Source organism: Phyllobates terribilis, unplaced genomic scaffold, assembly GCF_046119375.1.
Source record: "Phyllobates terribilis strain yellow unplaced genomic scaffold, ASM4611937v1 Scaffold_5__5_contigs__length_657084704, whole genome shotgun sequence".
In the NCBI taxonomy this organism is placed as follows: Eukaryota; Metazoa; Chordata; class Amphibia; order Anura; family Dendrobatidae; genus Phyllobates; species Phyllobates terribilis.
This window is the reverse complement of record NW_027362765.1, coordinates 564,282,385-564,305,101: the sequence shown is the minus strand read 5'-3', so window position 1 is coordinate 564,305,101 and position 22,717 is coordinate 564,282,385. Positions and strand designations below refer to the sequence as shown.

The following is a 22,717-nucleotide window of genomic DNA, read 5'->3' as shown; positions in this document are numbered from 1 at the left end:
GCATGAACAGGCCATCTCCTTGTGCATGTTCGTGTGGTATATTTTCGTGCCATCTGATCCACTACATCTACTCCATATTTTGTTTCATTGTAAAACTTTACCGTTTCTGGAGGTTTTTTTAGCGGAATCAGATGCAACAACAACATCTGGATGGACGGAACTCAAAATGACAACATTTTTGTTGGGCTTTCCTTGATATACTGTAAGTGTAAAATTGTCTTCATTTCTAAACACTTTAGTGTTGTACAATTCCTCTTTCATGGATTTTATTTCTTTAGGCACTTCTCGCCTTATCTTGTTCAGTGTTCCCACGATGGTTGTTCCTTTGCTTTTTAGCTGTTTAGCTAATTTTACTGAAGTAAAATAATTATCGGTTGTAACATTGCGACCTTTTTTCAAAAACGGGTCCAATAACTTCATTCCCACATGGTCAGCTAAACGGTCCTCAGCACGGCGTGTGTCATCTTTGCCTAGATAAGGGAAGCCATTTGCCAGATATTTGCTCCTCTTATCAACAGCTAGCCAATATTTGTGGCCATATTTATCTGGTTTGGAAGGCATGTACTGCGTGAATGGACACCTAGTTTTGCTTGGGAAAAGTTGCTCATCCACCGTTATGTATGGGCCAGGTTTGTAACACGCAATACAATTTTCAATAAACCTGTCCCACACAGTAGAAAATAGAGCAAACTTGTCCGTTTGCAGTCTCTCCGATCGAGTAGATTTCTCATCAAATCTGAGAAACCTCATAATTTCAACAAAGCGGTCCCTAGACATTGTCGTTTTGCAAAACGGTATTCCCCAGTCATTACACCAAATACTGCTAATTGAGTGACGGTTCGTGCCAGATATTCCATGAGCATAGAATATCGCAATGAATGCATCTAGCTCCTCATCAGATAGAGTAAACTGTAAATTATTGTTCCTGCATGCTTCTGCAAGCGTACAGTTCTTTATATGTGTCAATATATATGAATCAAAAAATAAACGCCATGCGCTCAAAGGACTATCGATAATGATATTTCTTCTGGCGTATCCTGTAGGGCCAGGTGCTTCTCGAAGAATATTTTGGCTGTCACGCCTACCAGGCAAGTGTTCTCCAATTTCAACAGGTTTCCATTGAATACCATCCGCTGAAACTAGTATTCCTTCAGATTAGCCTTCTCTGGTGTTTGTTGTTGCCTTACCTTCGCCGCCATCGTTATCTGTTGTTCTTTCATTTCTGGGACGTTTTGCTGATTTTTTCTGTCCACGACCAGGAGGATGGTCACGAGGCAACATAACTGCATGAGCCCGATCCCCAGTTGATGTGCTTGGAATATCTGTAAAAAAGTTGATGAATATTTAGAATTTTTGTTTTGTAAGGGTCCGTGCACACTGGCTGGATTAGCGGCGGAATATCCGACTGGATATTCTCACCACAATCCGGCCCGTACCTGCCTGCTCAGGTACAGAGCGGAGTTTCATACCTGAAGCTCCGCTCCGAACCCCGGGCTGGAGCCGCTGTCTGGGACGGAGCCGTGCTCGCGCGTAAGCAAGCGCTGCTCTGTCCCTGACAGCGGCTCCAGCCCGGGGTTCGGAGCGGAGCTTCAGGCATGAGCGGGCAGGTACGGCCTGTATTGCGGCAAGAATATCCAGATGGCTATTCAGCCAGAATTCTGCTAGTGTGCACAGGCCCTAACTCAGTGTGTGGAAGAACAAATAAATACACATAACTACTTACCTTCTGGATTTGTTCCTTCTGAGTCTTCAGATTCACTTGATATGTTCTGAGGAATGAAATCTTCATCACTGTCAGAATCAAATACATGTTCCTGCAATTCGGATTCCGATTCATCCTCCGGTATGGATTGCAAAGTAGCCAGAATATCCTGAGGCTTTATCAAACGTCTTCTCTCCATATTCCTCACAAATTCCATAATTCTATATAGTTCCCTCCTGAAAAATAGAAATGAAATGAAAAGTAAAAGAAATAATAACTGTTCTGCCACCTTCAAAAGTAGGTGGGCTGAATCAGTTGACAGACAGCTAAACTATTTCATAACAATTCATACCTGTATGAGTCTTCAGAGCTCGTATGTCTGCGTCTGTTCTCTTTGTCTCTTCAGCTGAACTGAAAGTAAAGTTACTATCCAGAATACTGTCTCCTGCTAGGACCTTAGAAAAACACCACCCTTCATTAGCATAAGATAAGAGCCTAGAGTAAACAAGCTATTTTGTTCAGCATTACACAGTAATACAAGCAGGTAAAACACAAGGAAAATGTGAAAAGTTGACATGTAAATTGAACTACATCTATATGAACATCAGGGTAAATAAGACAGAGTGAAAAAATTATGCACAAAACTTTATAGCAACATTTAGTGACAAAAGGACCTCAAAATATAGTAGGGAGTCAAAATGACTCCCTTCAGTAGTTCTTGGTAAATTTTGAAAAAAACGCGCAAATTTTTCACCAAAATTATTTATTCTCACAAAATCTTTTTTCACATCATATTTGAGGAAAAGTCACCGAGTTTCAAGCCGGAATTCTGAAAAATGTAGTCACAGAAGAGAAATAAAAAATGAAAGGAGTCAAAATGACTCCATCAGTAGTTCTATTGTTAATCTAATAGAGCGTGTTAGGTCACGACTTTAGCAGAAAATACTCTTGCAGATTGTCTCATAAAAACCTTAGGTGACATCACTCAATGTCCATGAGATGCGCCGCAGAAGACATATGTGAAGAGTGTAGAGAAGTGAAGTTGCACTACATTTGGAGTACTAAATATATTTCAATTCAATTAACTAAGCAAAGTATGTCCAAAGAAATGAAATCCAGAGTAAGCTGAAATAAAAGAGCTGATCAGCAGTGTCAGATTTGTAGAGCTTGCTTCCAGAAATCCTAACCACAATAATGCTTTGGTCATTTTGAGACTTCTTTCTCACAACATCTGTGGTGCATAGTCACTGAATATGCCGAGTGTCCTTTTGGCACATGTTTAGCATGGATACATTGAGATCCTACATTGATTATTCTGGCCAGAAATTTAAATGGCACACAATGCACAATTTTGATGTTAATCCTCATGGTGACAAACTGTTTTGGCGTTGACTAGTGTGGAGTCTACAGGATTCTCTTGTACTTGAACATCTATGTGTATTTTGATCATGGGAATCCCCAGGTTGCAATCAGAGGTTTACTTTAATTTTAGTTATTGATATGAACATATACTAAATGATTTTCATCTTAATATGGTGGAAAAGAAGAATCTGTAGTTTATAAAATAGCCAAGGAAAATAAGACATTGAAATATAGCAAGCAATATGCTGATAAACATGATGTCAATATATTGTCACCTTGGTAATTATTCTTGTAATAATTTTACATTCTTCTTTTAGAACCTATAATTGCTTTAATTTACTATCTCATTTTTACTACTTACACCATAAACTGACCAGTAATGCTTCACACTGTCATAGCATTGGTTCTACATATGGTTATCATACTTAAGGGTAGAAAAGGTCACCTAGTAGGAAAAAAAATCTCAGTTCTTCATCTGCTCTTTTCACAATTAGAATCTGATTTTATTACATCTTGTACTTGCAGTGAGAAGAACTGTGTTAGATCATTTGGCACAGAAAGCCATGGATTCTCAGTCACATGCTGCTTCCAAGACAGCTCTTGATATAATCTATGCAGAGTGTTTTGAGACAAATGGTCAGTTATAATAGCATGAATAACAGGAGTATGTCCCTATGCCAAATAACGGCCAGATTCCAAGTCACTAACAGTGTTTTTATCATACTGTCATTTGTGAAAAATGTTCAATAATTGAACATTATTTTTAGTCATTTACATTTGTAAGTTTATGGAATAGAATCGTATGACATTAAACAAAAAATGGAATATTTTATAGCTGTACAAAAAAAATATTACAATGTTCAATAAAGAGTGCTAAATGTAGAAACACCAGTTTAAGAATTGATTTTTTGAGCATTTCATGAAACAAAATATTCATGCTTCTGTACTGATCTGTTTTAGGGTAAATTGCCTAAATGTTTAGTTTTGCGAGAATATAGTTTGACAATAGTGTTTACTGAAATGAGTCAGAAATGGATAAGATAATGGAAAGGATAACTTAAAAAGTAAATGTCCACTTTTGAATACCAATTAGCATGTTTTTCATGATCATTAGGTCCAAAATTCTAAATTTCTCTCCATGTACGTTTAAAGGCACATAAAACTTTGAAACTCACTCTGTGCACCAATCAAATGAACCCTATTAAAACAATTAAATAATAAAGCAATATACATTAAACTATTATACGCCTTCTGGCAGACAGAATGTTACCATTTGAATCATATCTATAATTTCATACAAAAGCAGAATAAAAGCACTTACCAGACTTATAAGTCAGGGGACTGTTCTGATTCTCAGGCTATGTAAATTGCCATTCATTACTTTTGAGTGAGTTGCTCTTCTTCATATGCGTTCTGCCAGCACTATAGGTTGAGGAACTTCCGTTGCCTCACTTTCCAGCGTATACTGCTATAGACTTTGTCTAATGGATTGTCTGCTATGAAAAAATGCCCCTCTCTCTGTTAGACCTTCATGAAGTAGACTAGCAGGGTAAAAGTAGCAGAGAGATAAAGATCTGCCCTCAATTCCAGAAATTCATTTTGGCAACTTTGCAGATAGTGACAGATTACACTTGACAATAGGCAGTAAACAGCGAATTAGGATGTAAGTAGAATCAACAAAGAATTTTAGTCTTAGAAACAACATGGTTTTACACATTGAAGATTCCCTGTAAGGCAAATATTATAGTATACCCTGATATATATAATTTAGACTATTCAACAGAGCTCAAAAAATCATAATACACATGTAAGATTAGTATGAAATCAAAGAACCTTATGAAAAAAACAGTGGGTATACACAAGTGTGTATATATAAATCCTTATTAAGGTACATGTGTAGATTACAGACTGTACGGACCAATCAGTAAAAGAATTACTAGAACCAAAGAAAAAATTAAACAAAAAAAAAAAGGCCAGGTAGTATAAAATATATAACAAACTTTATTAGATTACGATAAAATACATGTGAAGGGGGTGGGAAAAACAACCAGAATGGAGGCGCTGATCAACACCAGGTAGGCGCTTCAATGTGTGTCCCCTGGCTCCTTACTGCTACCCAAGTTTATACACTAATCCTACTTAAACCATTTACCTTTATTGAGTCTGTTCACTTATAGTATAAATGCAAGGAGTTCCCTTTATTATAGCACTTTCTGTCATCCTGAGGCATCCTCTCACTATAGGGCTTTACTCTTGTTATGCTCTAGGAGACTTTTACACTCTACATTATATCATGTACTCGCCATGCTAAAATAGCATACCCTGTGATACCTTGCTTTGATTTATTTATCTCAGTCTTTGCATATATGTCTATGATATATATTTTCATCTGTGGTACCCATGTTTGATCAGCGCATCCATTCTGGTTGTTTTTCCCACCCCCCTTCACCTGTATTTTATCTTGACCTAATAAAGTTTGATATATATTTTATACTAACTGGCCTTTTTTTCGGTTTAATTTTTCTTTGGTTCTATAATTTATAGTATGAAAAGACAGATATTCTAGGATTAGCCTTAAAAGATATGATATGTACTCCTATAGGCTCCCAGAGAACAAAGCCCGGTCAGAATACGTACCCATTCAAGTCTGTGGTGATATTCACCTGTCCATGATATTTTTAGATCATAATCACAGAGATATGTCCATTTTTGATCTGAGTCATGGATCAAAATTACCCATATAAGTCTGTGAAAATCACAGAAAGCACATACATGGCATCCATGAGTAAATGGTGTGCTGTCCACGATTAACATTGCAATGAATAGGAGAAACTTTGCAATTTTTTTATTTTTTTATATGTCATAATCACTGATGAAACACTGATGGTGAAAACTGACACTGACCAAATACAGATGAAATCCAGATCCAAACCGCCAATTCAACTCTGACTGTCTTTGCATACTTGAAACAGAGTATCTCTGTGCTGCTACACAGGCGCCAACGAACGTCACGGCATATTTTATGGATTCCAATAAAGTAACACCCTCATGGACAGATATAATAACCCTAATATGGCTTTGTACAAAACTGATCCATTAAACACTCATATATAGGAAGCCTATAATTTGTTCTGATATGTACAGTATGATTTTCCCCTTGCCATTATTGTACTATTAACACTCAACCATTTGCACTCTTAAGATTTATCTAACTCATTTCTCACAATTGGTTTGAGTATATGGGAAAAAAAATATTATGCAATGGAAATATACAGAATGCATAGTAAAACTAAGACAGAATTTTTGCTTTAAAGCTTGAATTAAAAATGTGTTCTCTAGAGAAACCGTATCATTTGCAAACAGCCTTCAGCATTTTAGATAAAAATAGCTTACAAAGTCTTCATGTACAACCAACCATGTTGTTCTTTTTATATTGTTTGCTATTTGCACAGAAATGTGCCTTCAGGCGGTTCCTAAGCCAAACTATCCTTATGTTTGCATTGCATTGTGCATTGACCTGTGTTTTGACTTACTTTTGCATGATGTGCATACCTTATATCTCATCCAGCACAAAGCCATTGGCAGTTTGTTAGTATACTTACAAAGGTCCATGAAACAATCATATTTACCTATTCAATGACATTATCATAAATATCCCGTTCAATATTTTGATTTTTTATTATTATTATTATTATTATCTAACATTTACTGACTTTAAAAACTTACCTTCCTCGAGCAAAAAAGCATAATTCATGTTCATTGGCTGTGTCTGATGTTTCAGGTTGGTCCCATTCAAGTAAATGGATCAGAGCTGCATTACTAAAAAACTGCGGCTGCTTCTAGAAAAGAAAAAATCATATTTTATTGTTATCCTTAACAAACCCTTTATTGCTCTAATTCTATATATGCGAAGATAGAATTTTTCCTTTTTCTTAATAAAGTTGTTGCAAACATCATGCATACAATACATAAACAAATATTGTTAAATAAATGTATTTTTCTTGTTCTTTCTCTTCTTATCAATATTATAGACAAGCAAATAATTATAATGCCTTTCAATTAACCCCTTGACGTTATTAACCCCTTGGCATCTCAGCCAGTTTTGGCCTTTATGACAGACTTTCTTTTTTCACTTGCTTTTGTGGTGATCAAGTCATAACTTAAACTTTTTTTTATTCTTTCATCGACACAGTCATATGGGGGACTATTTTTTGGAGGGATCAGTTGTATTTGTCAGTGGCATCATTTTGGGGTATATAACTTATTAACAAACTTTTATTATTCTTCTATGGGAAGGAATAAAAAGCAGCAATTCTTCTACTGTTTTTTGTTGTGTTTGATTTTATGCTATTCACTATGCAGTTGCACTAATAAAGTGTTACATTTATTTTGTGGGTCAGCCTGATTATGGTATTAGCAGATTTTAATGAATTTACTTATTTTGTACTAATTTTGTACAACTAATACATTCTTTGTAAAAAAAAAATAATAATTTGTGTGTGACCACACATAGAACCATATCGCATGTAAAAGAATAAATCACAAAATCATTTTTTTTTTTTTTTAAACCTGGGAATCTTCCACTACACATATTAATATATATATTATAGTACTAGGAAATACACTTGCCCTTTTGTGTAAGTTGAAATGCCTTTATCACATGGTGAATGGCACTGAAAAGATTAGGTATTGATATAAATGAAATGACTCTTAGAATAAAGGCAAAATGTTATTATTACCATTCAATTGACCACTAAAATGGCAGATTTGCTGTTCTTTTTCCTCTACACTCCATACAATAGTTAAAAGCTAATCAATAGTTTATCTCACTCACTTATACATCACCATTCATTTCTAAAGCACTTTATGGACATAGAATTATAGAATATCAGAGTTGGGAGGACCTCCAAGGTCATCTGGTCCAACCCCCTGCTCAAAGCAGGATTCACTAAACCATCTCAGACAGATGTCTGTCCAGCCTCTGTTTGAAGACGTCCATTGAAGGAGAACTCACCACCTCTCGTGGCAGCCTGTTCCCCTCATTGATCACTCTCACTGTCAAAAAGTTTTTTTTAATATCTAATCTGTATGTTCTCTCATTCAGTTTCTACCCATTGTTTCTAGTCCTTCTTTATGAAAATTAGAATATAACTGAACCGTCCACAGTGTGACTGCACTTGAGATATTTGTAGACAGCTATTAAGTCTCCTCTCAGTCTTCCATTTGCAGGCTAAACATTTCCAAATCCTCTAACCGTTCCACATAGGACATTGTTTGTAGACCGGTCACTATCGTGGTAGCTCTTCTCTGAAATTGCTGAACTTGCTCCGACAATAAGCCTGCATCTTTCCCCGCCCGTGACAGCTGATTTGATCAGCTGTCATGTGCCATTAACAGCCTTGGGTGGATCTGAGATCCACCAGCGGTGGTTAACCAGTTGAATGCCACTGTCAATCACTGACAGCGACATTTAACACACGCCGGGCGGAAGCGCATCACAAGTCCCTCCCATCGGCACCCCAGTCATGTGATCAGGGAGCGCCTGTCATTGTGAATCTCCTATGAATAGCAGCTCATGGCTGAAGCCCTGCTATAGGTAGATTAGGCGATCTGATGATCACAGCTTCAAGTCTCCTAAGGGACTATTGAAGCCAGTAAAAAGTAAAAAAATGTTTTAAAAAATATAAAAAAAAAAAAAATGCACAAAAGTTCAAATCACCCTCCTTTTGCCCAATTGAACACAAAACAATTAAAAAATACACATATGTATTCAGAAATGTTCAATCTATCAAAATATAATGTAAATTAATCAGACCGTTAAACAGCATAGAGAAAAAAAAATAGAAACACCAGAATTACATTTTTTTGGCTGCCACAACATTGCAATCAAATGCAATAACGGGAATCAAAACATTGCATCTACCCAAAAATGGTATTATGAAAAATGTAATCTCAGGGCTCAATTAATAAGCCCTCACTCAGCCCCAGATCACAAAAAAATGGAGACGCAACAGGTCTTGGAAAATGGCTACATAGGCATTTTTTTTTCTTACAAATTTTTTTTTTTTTCAACACTTAAACGAAAAAGAACCTTTATATGTTTGGTATCTGAATACTCATACTGATCTGGGGAATCATATAGCCAGGACATATTTAGCAATTAGTGAACATGATAAATAAACAAACCCAAAAAACAATGTGGAATTTCACTCTTTTTGCAATTTCACTGCACTTAGAATTTTTTTCCCGTTTTCCAGTACACTATATGGTAAAATTAATGGTGTCATTCAAAAGTACAACTTGTACTGCTGAAAACAAGCCCTCATATGGCTATATTGATGAAAAGAATAGAAAAATTATAGCTCTGGGAAGAAGGATTGCAAAAAACGAAAGCATAAAAATAGAAAGGGTTAATCTTGTGATTTCATGAACTTATTTGCAATTTTTTCAAAGCAGACAAATATGACAAAATGAAAAGTGATAAGACGACCATTTACTGAATAGAAAATATGCTATATAAGGAAATAAAGAATCTGCGGTGCGCCTACTGTATGTGACAGGCCTGTCAAGCAGGGACAATGTACAATATTAAATGTTCTGTACCATGTATTGTATTTAAAGTACAGAAGTGGGTGTCAAAAGACATGGTTTATATGCTAGATTAGGAAATGTGATTGACGTTCCAAAAATATGGATTCAGACAATGTGTTATGATTTGTAGCCCACAGTTTAATTGTAGTCATTGCTATGTTTGCAGTAGTAAAACTTAATTATCTCAGTTTGCCCAAGAAACAAGAGTAACCATTCAAACCATTACAAGTAATGTCTAAAGACAAAATAAACAGTTACAAGCTTATAATTCTTATTGAAATCTGCAATCAGATCTCATTTTAAAATGTTAACACTGGTAAATACAGAAAGAATGATTAAAAATGAAGATTGATGTATCTGCATTAATGTGACTATTTTTTTTTTTTAACCTTTAGGCTGTGGAAACAAATCTTGCATCTAAGGACAGCCACTGGGTTTATGTTAATGAGGTAAGAAAAAAAACCTACATTAAATATGTACAGTATTAAGACCTTTGAAAGAGGGACAGGATGTTATGCGCCCATTGTGACTATTATTATTATTTATTTATTTATCTAAATAAATAATAAATAATAGTTAATACACATAAATAAATCTATAAAAATAAATAAAATAATATCAATATAGAAATATATAAAAATATGTAAATATAAATAAAATAATGTAATAAATAATAAAAAATAAATACATTTTGAGTAAATGCAAAACTGTCAGCAGGAAAAGATAGGAGAATGGGAGATCTGCATAAACAGACCTGTAAGTGTGTAAGGACTTTAAAATTCAGTTTTATTCCAGCACCCACCACTCCTGCAAGTGCACTAGTGTCGAATGCGAGCTCTGAAGTGCACTATGGTCTGTGTAATAAGTAGTGTTGAGCAACCCCCGTAGTGTTCGGGTTCGGTTCGTCGAACACCGGGATGTTCGAGTAACTGTACGTCGTACTGTTCGTCGAACACGTTAGAACACCGTCGAACACCGTTAAAACCAATGGCAGGCAAATAAAAACACATAGAAACACATAGAAAACACCTTCAAAGGTGTCCAAAAGCTGACAAACTGCTCAGAAGACGCTCTCTTTAAAAAAGCCGGCCGGCAATTCAGCAGCGGCATACACCGGTACCCGACAATTTAGACAAGAAGGAATAGAGCATCACACATAGAATAGATAGATAGAAACATGTCAGTCACATATATAAGAAGTACAGTGACAGTGTTGGTTACTGTACTTGTCATATAGTGTAAAGGATTTATTAAAAAAAATATTAGTGTTTTCATGCACCGTCTCTTTAAAAAAGCCATCCGGCATTTCAGCAGCAGAACCCAGCAATTTAGAACAGAAAGAATAGAGCTTCACACATAGATTAGATAGATAGAAACATGTCAGTCACATATATAAGAAGTACAGTGACAGTGTTGGTTACTGTACTTGTCATTTAGTGTAAAGGATTTATTAAAAAAAATATTAGTGTTTTCATGCACCGTCTCTTTAAAAAAGCCTGCCGGCATTTCAGCAGCGGTACCCGACAATTTAGAACAGAAAGAATAGAGCTTCACACATAGATTAGATAGATAGAAACATGTCAGTCACATATATAATAAGTACAGTGACAGTGTTGCTTGCTGTACTTGTCATTTAGTGTAAAGGATTTATTTAAAAAAATAATAGTGTTTTCATGCATCGTCTCTTTAAAAAGCCGGCCGGAAATTCCGCATCGGTACCCGACAATTTAGAACAGAAAGAGAGAGCATCACACATAGATTAGATAGATAGAAACATGTCAGTCTCACATATAAGAAGTACAGTGATAGTGTTGGTTACTGTACTTGTCATTTAGTGTAAAGGATTTAATAAAAAAAATATTCGTGTTTTCATGCACCGTCTCTTTAAAAAAGCCAGCCGGCATTTCAGCAGCGGTAACCGACAATTTAGAACAGAAAGAATATAGCTTCACACATAGATTAGATAGATAGAAACATGTCAGTCACATATATAATAAGTAAAGTGACAGTGTTGCTTGCTGTACTTGTCATTTAGTGTAAAGGATTAATTTAAAAAAAATAATAGTGTTTTCATGCATCGTCTTTTAAAAAAGCCGGCCGGCAATTCCGCATCGGTACCCGACAATTTAGAACAGAAAGATAGAGCATCACACATAGATCAAATAGATAGAAACATGTCAGTCACATATATAAGAAGTACAGTGATAGTGTTGGTTACTGTACTTGTCATTTAGTGTTAAAATAAAGGATTTATAAAAATAAAAATTGGCGTGGGGTTCCCCGTAATTTTTGTCTCTAGCGGAGGTTAAGCAGACGGCTGGGGCAGATGTTTGAAGCCTGGGAAGGGGGTAATACCCATGGAGCTTCCCAGGCTACTAATATCAGCCCCCAGCTGAATACCTAGCCTTTACTAACTATTAAAATGGGGGACCCCCCCAAAAAAATGACGTGGGGTCCCCCGTATTTTAATAGCTAGCAAAGGCTAGGCAGACAGCTGGGGGCTGATATTAATAGCCCAGGAAGGGTGCCATGAATATTGGGCCCCTCCCAGGCTAGAAACACCAGCCGTCAGCCATCCCAGAAATGGCGCATCCATAGGATGCGCCAATTCTGGCACTTAGCCTCGCTCTTCCCACTGCCCTGTAGCGGTGGCAGTGGGGTAATAGGGCTAGGGTTGATGTCAGCTTATAATGCCAGCTGACATCAAGCCCAGGTTAGTAATGGAGAGGCATCTATAAGACACCCCCATTACTAACCCCATAGTCAAAGTTAAAAAAAAACACAAACACCCATAATAAAGTCCTTTAATTTAAATAAACACACAATTCTTTATTGTTCTAAATTAAACCATACTTACCATCACGCACATTCCAGCTGAAGCCAACGATCTCCTGTAATAAAAGAAAAATAATAAAGCAACATCATCATTACATTTCGATGGTTCCCAGGACAGCTCCAGCTCTGCTACATCGAGATGACAGGCTGGACCGCAGCAGAAAGCTGCCACCCAGCCTGTCATCCCACAGACACTGAGGAGCGCAGGCATGCTTGCGCTCCTCAGTGTCTCGCTGTGACGGCGTAAAGATGAGCCGAGTTCATGTCCAATGAACTCGGCTCACCTCATGCACGTCACTGACAGCGTGGGAAAATTCTCCTGCACTCAGCGCTTCAGCGTGAGAATTTTCCCATGCTGTCAGTGACGTGCATAAGGTGAGTTCATGTCCAATGAACTCAGCTCACCTCATGCACGTCACTGACAGCTTGGGAAAATTCTCTTGCACTCAGCTCTTCAGCGTGAGAATTTTCCCATTCTGTCAGTGTCGTGCATGAGGTGAGCTCATGTTCAATGAACTCAGCTCACCTCATGTACGTCACTGACAGCGTGGGAGAATTCTCACGCTGAAGCGCTGAGTGCAGGAGAATTTTCCCACGCTGTCAGTGACGTGCATGAGGTGAGCTCATGTCCAATGAACTCAGCTCACCTCATGTACGTCACAGACAGCGTGGGAGAATTCTCACGCTGAAGCGCTGAGTGCAGGAGAATTTTCCCACGCAGTCAGTGACGTGCATGAGGTGAGCTGAGTTCATTGGACATGAACTCACCTTATGCACGTCACTGACAGCATGGGAAAATTCTCACGCTGAAGCGCTGAGTGCAGGAGAATTTTCCCACGCTGTCAGTGACGTGCATGAGGTGAGCTGAGTTCATTGGACATGAACTCGGCTCATCTGGATGCCGTCACAGCGAGACACTGAGGAGCGCAAGCAAGCCTGCGCTTCTCAGTGTGTGCGGCATGGCAAGAATTGTTCTAAATTAAACCATACTTACCATCACGCCCATTCCAGCTGAAGCCAACGATCTCCTGCAGTAAAAGAAAGATAATGAAGCAACATCATCCTTACCTTTCCATGGTTCCCACGACGGCTTTAGCTCTGCTACATCGAGATGACAGGCTGGACCGCAGCAGAAGGCTGCCATCCAGCCTGTCATCCCGCAGACACTGAGAAGCGCAGGCATGCTTGCGCTCCTCAGTGTCTCGCTGTGACGGCATCCAGATCAGACGAGTTCATGTCCAATGAACTCAGCTCACCTCATGCACGTCACTGACAGCGTGGGAAAATTCTCCTGCACTCAGCGCTTCAGCGTGAGAATTCTCCCCCGCTGTCAGTGAGGTGCATGAGGTGAGCTCATGTCCAATGAACTCAGCTCACTTCATGCACGTCACTGACAGCGTGGGAAAATTCTCCTGTACTCAACGCTTCAGCGTGAGAATTTTCCCACGATGTCAGTGACCTGCATGAGGTGAGTACATGTCCAATGATCTCAGCTCACCTCATGCACGTCACTGACAGCGTGGGAGAATTCCCACGCTGAAGCGCTGAGTGCAGGAGAATTTTCCCACGCTGTCAGTGACGTGCCTGAGGTGAGCCGAGTTAATTGGACATGAACTCGACTCATCTTTATGCCGTCACAGCGAGACACTGAGGAGCGCAAGCATGCCTGCGCTTCTCAGTGTCTGCGGCATGGCAAGCTGGATGACAGCGTTCTGCTGCGATCCAGCCTGTTATGTGAATGTAGCAGAGCTGAAGCCGTTGTGGGAACCATGGAAATGTAAGGATGATGTTGCTTTATTATTTTATTTTTATTGCAGAAGACATTGGCTTCAGCTGGAATGGGCGTGATGGTAAGTATGGTTTAATTTAGAACAATAAAGAATTGTGTCTTTATTTCAATTAAAGTACTTTATTCTGGGTGTTTGTATTTTTTTTTAACTTTGACTATGGGGTTAGTAATGTGGGTGTCTTATAGACGCCTCTCCATTACTAACCTGGGCTTGATGTCAGCTGGCATTATCAGCTGACATCAACCCCAGCCCTATTACCCCACTGCCACCGCTACAGGGCAGTGGGAAGAGCGAGGCTAAGTGCCAAAATTGGCGCATCCTATGGATGCGCCATTTCTGGGGCGGCTGACGGCTGGTGTTTCTAGCCTGGGAGGGGGCCAATATTCATGGCACCCTTCCTGGGCTATTAATATCAGGCCCCAGCTGTCTGCCTAGCCTTTGCTAGCTATTAAAATAGGGGGGACCCCACGTCATTTTTTTGGGGGGGGTACCCCATTTTAATAGCTAGTAAAGGCTAGGTATTCAGCTGGGGGCTGATATTAGAAGCCTGGGAAGCTCCGTGGGTATTACCCCCTTCCCAGGCTTCAAACATCTGTCCCAGCCATTTGCTTAACCTCCGCTAGAGCCTAAAATTATGGGGAACCCCACGCCAAATTTTTTTAAAATAAATCCTTTATTTTAACACTAAATGGCAAGTACAGTAGTACACACTGTCACTGTACTTCATATATATGTGACTGACATGTTTCTATCTATCTAATCTATGTGTGATGCTCTATCTTTCTGTTCTAAATAGTCGGGTACCGCTGCTGAAATGCCGGCCGGCTTTTTTAAAGAGACGGTGCATGAAAACACTATTATTTTTTTTAATAAATCCTTTACACTAAATGACAAGTACAGTAAGCAACACTGTCACTGTACTTCATATATATGTGACTGACATGTTTCTATCTAATCTTTGTGTGATTCTCTGTTCCTTCTATTCTAAATTGTCGGGTACCGCTGATGAAATGCCAAGAGACGATGCATGAAAGCACTATTATTTTTTTTTAATAAATCCTTTACACTAAATGACAGGTACAGTAACCATCACTGTCACTGTACTTCTTATATGTGTGACTGTCATGTTTCTATCTATCTAATCTATGTGTGATGCTCTATTCTTTCTGTTCTAAATTGTAGGGTACCGGTGTATGCCGCTGCTGAATTCCCGGCTTTTCATGTTTCACTGTGAGCACTGTTTCCATTGATTTGGGCTACCACTGTAATGCCACAGCCACCATGGCTGTGGCATTACAGTGAGTGGCAGACAATCCCTGCATGATTGGTGCTCTAAATAGCGCCAGACATGCAGGACACGCTTTTGGTGCACGAACAGTTATCGAACATAACCTCGAACAGCCGAATTTTTTGCAAATCGTTCTGGTTCGTCGAACAACTCGAACACCACCCAAAACAACTCGAATTTGAGATTGGCGAACAGTTCTAGTCGAACACCGCTCATCTCTAGTAATAAGCGCTCTATAACCCCCTCTTACATTATGCTTGATTGATAGGTGTAGTGGCACCCTGAAATGACACTACAGGGCATGTATCTCTTAGTACAAAGACTGGAGTGCACTTCAGTGCTAGGATCTGCCCACAGAGCACTTGAGGTGCTGATTATGGCTTCTTTATTTCAGAAGTCAAACTGTCACTTACGTATAAGTGCAATATTTACTTACCAGTGCAAAGTTTTATTTTTTGTGTACCGCTACCAAAGTCTGTTTTTTTTATTTAAAAAAACCTTAATTGCCAGAAGAAATTTATATGAAGGAGAAAAAAAAACAGGAAATCAAATTTCAGTTAAAAAGATAGTCTGTAAGTGCTCCCTATCCTTTTTCCACTAAAAATGTGAATGTGCATGTCTTAAATATTTTGTCATATTTCTAGCAATATGTGTCTGGGAGCAGGGCTTTGGAATATTAGTATATTCAATATGCACTTGAAAAATACCTTGTTGCAGGCCATTATGTTGTGTGTTGCATGATGGATCCCCAACAAATTACCGTATTTTTCGGACTATAAGACGCACCGGACCATAAGACACACCTAGGTTTTAGAAGAGGAAAATAGGAAAAAAAATATTTAAGCAAAAAATGTGGTCATGACCCCTTGATCACCCATCCTGGTATGTATGGCACCCCTTGAGCCCCCATCCTGGTATCCTTGGCACCCCTTGAGCCCCCATCCTGGTATGCTTGGCACCCCTTGAGCCCCCATCCTGGTATGTATGGCACCCCATGAGCCCCCATCCTTGTATGCTTACCACCCATTGAGCCCCCATCCTGGTATGCATGGCACCCCTTGATCACCCATCCTGGTATGCATGGCATCCCTTTATCCCCCATCCTGGTTTTCATGGCATCCCTTGATCCCCCATCCTGGTATTCATGGCACCCCTTGATCACCCCTCCTGGTATGCTTGCTACCCCTTGAGCCCCCATCCTTGTATGCATGCAACCCCTTGATTCCCCCATCCTGGTATGCTTGCCACCCCTTGAGCCCCCATCCTGGTATGCTGTGCACCCTTTGAGCCCCATCCTGCTGCCCACATAAAAAAAGAAACAATCATACACACCTCCTCTTTCCTGCAGCGCTATCCCGCTCTGCTGCTGACACTCTCACTGTGTGAACTGTGCATGGCAGGGCGCGCATGGTGTCCCTGCCATGCACGCTCACACAGTGTGAGAGCGCGCACAGTGTACCGCAGCGCGGCTCCTGCTGCTGCTCTGTGGTCAGTGTGCCTGCTATTAAAGACCATGAATATTCCCTACAACCGATGGGAGTGCTGCGGAACAGTGTGCCGGCTATTAAGGAAAATGGATATTCCCTGCTTCCCACGCCCATGGGCGTGGGGAGCAGGGAATATTAATTTTCTTTAGTAATGGGCACAGCGCAGGCTGCAGCAGTCAGCTGCTGCCTCCTGTGCCCCGCTGATCCCCTGCTGCTGCTCCCCCAGACATCCTACCTCACAGAGCCACAGTATATACAGGCAGATAGTATTCGGACTATAAGACGCACCCCCCACTTTCTTCCAAAATTTTGGAGGAAAAAAATGCGTCTTATAGTCCGAAAAATACAGTAGGCTTTTTCTAAAGAAGCTGGTGAATTGAAGGGAATTTAGACTGTGCGGCCATTACATCAAGACATATTTTATGCTTGATACTGCTGATGCTGTCAAAATGTTTTTTTACTCTCAAGCTTTGATTGACGGCATCAATAAAAATTTTCAAAAGAAAAACATACCATTACTGTGACCAAATTTATCACAATAAAATGAAACATGAGATATTAAGATTTTCAAAAGTAAAAATAAAAGAGTATGTTTTTTTTTCAATGGGGGTTTTCAGGCCTTTGTATGGGACATTTATAAACATTGGGCCCGATTAATCAATACTGGTGTTCTTCATGCAGGTCTTGATGAGGGGGCATGCTACAGTCAGACACTCCTGATTCATGAAGAGTTGAATGCCTCTTCATGAATCTGGAGAGTCTGACGAGTAGCGTGCACCTCCATGCAGCACACCATTAATTTTTCTCCAGTCATTTACTGGTGTAAGATTTCTGGTATAGGGAACACCACAGCTCATCATGAATTAGACATCTGTGGCATCCCGCTGTGCCCCTTCCCACTTCAACTCCGCACATTTTGTTGAAGCTGGGATAAACTTGTGATCACAATGCCTCCTGATGAAGATAGGCGAAACGTACATTGGGGCACTCGTCTGATGGGTCCACATTGAGCTGAGTATTCCAATTTATCTCTGTTATGCCATCTGCAGGGCCTTCCAGTTCTCACAGACTGTGAGTTTTTTCTGACATTTAGTATACTTCAAGCATCTTTTTTGTCCATATAGTTGGTTGCACTTGGCATTTGGCTTTAATTATGGAAACCTGAAGGGATCTATTTACCTTAGTCTTATAAAATATATTCTATGGACTGATACTATACACCACCTGTATTATCATTGTTAATAAGAAATATGACTCATGTGTTATTTATTTAGGACCCATTGTTTGTTTTCTATGATATCTCTTGCTTAGAGTTTATTATTTACATGTGTGTATGTTTTTAATGTGTTCAATAAAAAGATTTATTTTATATGGAAATCTTGTCACTAAGGTGGCATCTAGTTCCTTTTGTTGCATAGGAATTGAATGGAACTATATTCCATAAAATTTAGGAGCCATTTGTGAACTAAGCACTGAGTATTATTCTTAGAAGATTTCATGCAGGGAAATATTGAAACAACATAAACAGTAAGGAATAGGTGGATTGAGGAAATTTTGTAAAAACTACATATAAAGTAATTTTATCTTCTGTAACTTGGTCATTCACTGATAAAAAGGCAATTTGAACAGAATGAATCTTCTAAAAATACATTTACTATATATTCTAAAATCACACATGCTGTAAAAATACTTTAGATACAGTGCATTGTGAAAGTATTTGGCCCCCTTGAACTTTTCTACCTTTTGCCACATTTCTGGCTTCAAACATAAAGATATAAAATTCTAATTTTTTGGGGAAGAATCAACAACAAGTGGGACACAATCGTAAAGTGGAACGAAATATATTGGATATTTTAAACTTTTTTAACAAATTAAAAACTGAAAAGTGGGGAGTGCAATATTATTCGGCCCCCTTGAGTTAATGCAGCGCCACTTTTGGCTGCGATTACAGCTGCAAGTCACTTGGGGTAGGTCTCTATCAGTTTTGCACATCGAGAAGCTGAAATTGTTGCCCATTCTTCCCTGCAAAACAGCTCGAGCTCATTGAGGTTGGATGGAGGGCGTTTGTGAGCAGCAGTTTTCAGCTCTTTCCACAGATTCTCGATTGGATTAAGGTCTGGACTTTGACTTGGCCATTAATACACCTGGATACGTTTATTTTTGAACCATTCCATTGTAGATTTTGCTTTATGTTTGGTATCGTTGTCTTGTTGGAAGATAAATCTCAGTCCCAGTCTCAGGTCTTTTGCAGACTCCAACAGGTTTTCATCCAGAATGGTCCTGTATTTTGCTCCGTCCATCTTCCCATCAATTTTAACCATCTTCCCTGTCCCTGCTGAAGAAAAGAAAGCCCAAACCATGATGCTGCCACCACCATGTTTGACAGTGGGGATGGTGTTTTGAGGGTGATGGGCTGTGTTGCTTTTACGCCAAACATATCGTTTTGCATTTTGGCCAAAAAGTTTGATTTTGGTTTCATCTGACCAGAGCACCTTATTCCACATGTTTGGTGTGTCTCCCAGGTGGCTTGTGGCTAACTTCAAATGAGACTTTTTAAGGATATCATTGATAAATGGCTTTCTTCTTGCCACTCTTCCATAAAGGCCAGATTTGTGCAGTGTACGACAGATTGTTGTCCTATGGACAGACTCTCCCACTTCAGCTGTAGATCTCTGCAGTTCATCCAGAGTGATCATGGGCCTTTTGGCTGCATCTCTGATCAGCATTCTCCTTGTTCGAGATGAAAGTTTAGAGGGACAGCTGGGTCTTGGTAGATTTGCAGTGATCTTATATTCCTTCCATTTCAATATGATTGCTTGCACAGTGCTCGTTGAGATGTTTAAAACTTGGGAAATCTTTTTGCATCCAAATCCAGCTTTAAAATTCGCCACAACAATATCTCGGACCTGCCTGGTGTGTTCCTTGGTCTTCATGATGCTCTCTGCACTTGAAACAGAACCCTGAGACTATCACAGAGCAGGTGCATTTATATGGAGACTTGATTACACACAGGTGGATTCTATTTATAATTACCGGTCAGTTAGGACAACATTGAATCATTCAGAGCTCTTCACTGAACTTCTGGAGTGAGTTTGCTGCACTGAAAGTAAAGGGGCCGAATAATATTGCACGCCCAACTTTTCAGTTTTTATTTTGTTAAAAAAGTTTAAAATATCCAATTCCATTCTGGAAGAAAACCTGTTGGAGTGTGCAAAAGACCTGAGACTGGGACGGAGATTTATCTTCCAACAATACAATGATCCCAAACATAAAGCAAAATCTACAATGGAATGGTTCAAAAATAAACGTATCCAGGTGTATTAATGGCCAAGTCAAAGTCCAGACCTTAATCCAATCGAGAATCTGTGGAAAGAGCTGAAAACTGCTGTTCCCAAATGCCCTCCATCCAACCTCAATGAGCTCGAGCTGTTTTGCAAGGAAGAATGGGCAACAATTTCAGCGTCTCGATGTGCTGATAGAGACATACCCAAGTGACTTGCAGCTGTAATCGCAGCAATAGGTGGCGCTACAAAGTATTAACTCAATATTGCAGTCCCCACTTTTCAGTTTTTAATTTGTTAAAAAAGTTTAAAATATCCAATAAATTTTGTTCCACTTCACGATTGTGTCTCACTTGTTGTTGATTCTTCCCCAAAAAATTTGGATTTTAAATCTTTATGTTTGAAGCCAGAAATGTGGCAAAAGGTAGAAAAGTTCAAGGAGGCCAAATACTTTCACAATGCACTGTACATACAGTACAGTCCAAAAGTTTGGACACACCTTCTCATTTAAAGATTTTTCTGTATTTTAATGACTATGAAAATTGTACATTCACACTGAAGGCATTAAAACTATGAATTAACACATGTGGAAGTATATACTTAACAAAAAAGTGTGAAACAACTTAAAATATGTCTTATATTCTAGGTTCTTCAAAGTAGACACCTTTTGCTTTGATGACTGCTTTGCACACTCTTGGCATTCTCTTGATGAGCTTCAAGAGGTAGTCACCAGAAATGGTCTTCCAACAATCTTGAAGGAGTTCCCAGAGATGCTTAGCACTTGTTGGCCCTTTTGCCTTCACTCTGCGGTCCAGCTCACCCCAAACCATCTCGATTGGGTTCAGGTCTTGTGACTGTGGAGGCCAGGTCATCTGGCGTAGCACCCCATCTCTCTCCTTCTTGGTCAAATAGCCCTTACACAGCCTGGAGGTGTGTTTGGGGTCAATGACCTTATGAAAAATAAATGATTGTCCCTCTAAACGCAAACTGGATGGAATAGCATGCCGCTGCAAGATGATGTGGTAGCCATGCTGGTTCAGTATGCCTTCAATTTTGAATAAATCCCCAACAGTGTCACCAGCAAAGCACCCCCACACCATCACACCTCCTCCTCCATGCTTCACGGTAGGAACCAGGCATGTAGAGTCCATCCGTTCACCTTTTCTGCGTCGCACAAAGACACGGTGGTTGGAACCAAAGATCTCAAATTTGGACTCATCAGACCGAAGCACAGATTTCCACTGGTCTAATGTCCATTCCTTGTGTTATTTAGCCCAAACAAGTCTCTACTGCTTGTTGACTGTCCTTAGCAGTGGTTTCCTAGCAGCTATTTTACCATGAAGGCCTGCTGCACAAAGTCTCCTCTTAACAGTTGTTGAAGAGATGTGTCTGCTGCTAGCACTCTGTGTGGCATTGACCTGGTCTCTAATCTGAGCTGCTGTTAACATGCGATATCTGAGGCTGGTGACTCGGATAAACTTATCCTCAGAAGCAGAGGTGACTCTTGGTCTTCCTTTCCTTGGGAAGTCCTCATGTGAGCCAGTTTCTTTGTAGCGCTTGATGGTTTTTGCAACTGCACTTGGGGACATTTTCAAAGTTTTCCCAATTTTTAGGACTGACTGACCTTCATTTCTTAAAGTAATGATGGCCACTCGTTTTTCTTTACTTAGCTGCTTTTTTCTTGCTATAATACAATTCTAACAGCCTATTCAGTAGGACTATCAGCTGTGCATCCACCAGACTTCTGCACAACACAACTGATGGTCCCAACCCCATTTATAAGGCAAGAAATCCCACTTATTAAACATGACAGGGCACACATGTGAAGTGAAAACCATTTCCGGTGACTACCTCTTGAAGCTCATCAAGAGAATGCCAAGCAGTCATCAAAGAAAAAGGTGGCTACTTTGAAGAACCTAGAATATAAGACATATTTTCAGTTGTTTCACACTTTTTTGTTAAGTGCATAATTCCACATGTGTTAATTCATAGTTTTGATGCCTTCAGTGTGAATGTACAATTTTCAAAGTCATGAAAATACAGAAAAATCTTTAAATGAGAAGGTGTGTCCAAACTTTTGGTCTGTACTGTATATGTTTCATATATCCACGTACTATACACAGACAGTGTACATAAACACTTACTGAAGATATACATATATACTAAACACACAAACAGCACTTTGATTTATTGTATTTACACACAGCAGCCACACACATACAGTACTTTCAAATACATATACTGTACTGTCATTGACCTGTCTTCACCTGTGGGTCGGGCTCTGCTGCCTTCCTCTATTGCCACCATTCTTTGCTGTGCTCCACATCAGATTTAACACATTACCTGGTAAACGTTAGTGGCATCAACACTCAAGGCCTTTT

General features: G+C 39.4%; 1 protein-coding gene across 2 annotated transcripts in view; it reads left to right on the top strand.

Annotated features, from left to right (window-relative positions):
- The window catches only part of GRID1 (glutamate ionotropic receptor delta type subunit 1), a 1,896,881-nt gene that overhangs the window by 1,191,785 nt on the left and 682,379 nt on the right, over positions 1-22,717 (top strand). For both annotated transcript variants that reach the window (XM_073685862.1, XM_073685863.1), the window contains exon 5: positions 10,051-10,104. In XM_073685862.1, coding sequence (XP_073541963.1) covers positions 10,051-10,104 — 54 coding nt within the window. The remainder of the gene's footprint in view (positions 1-10,050; positions 10,105-22,717) is intronic.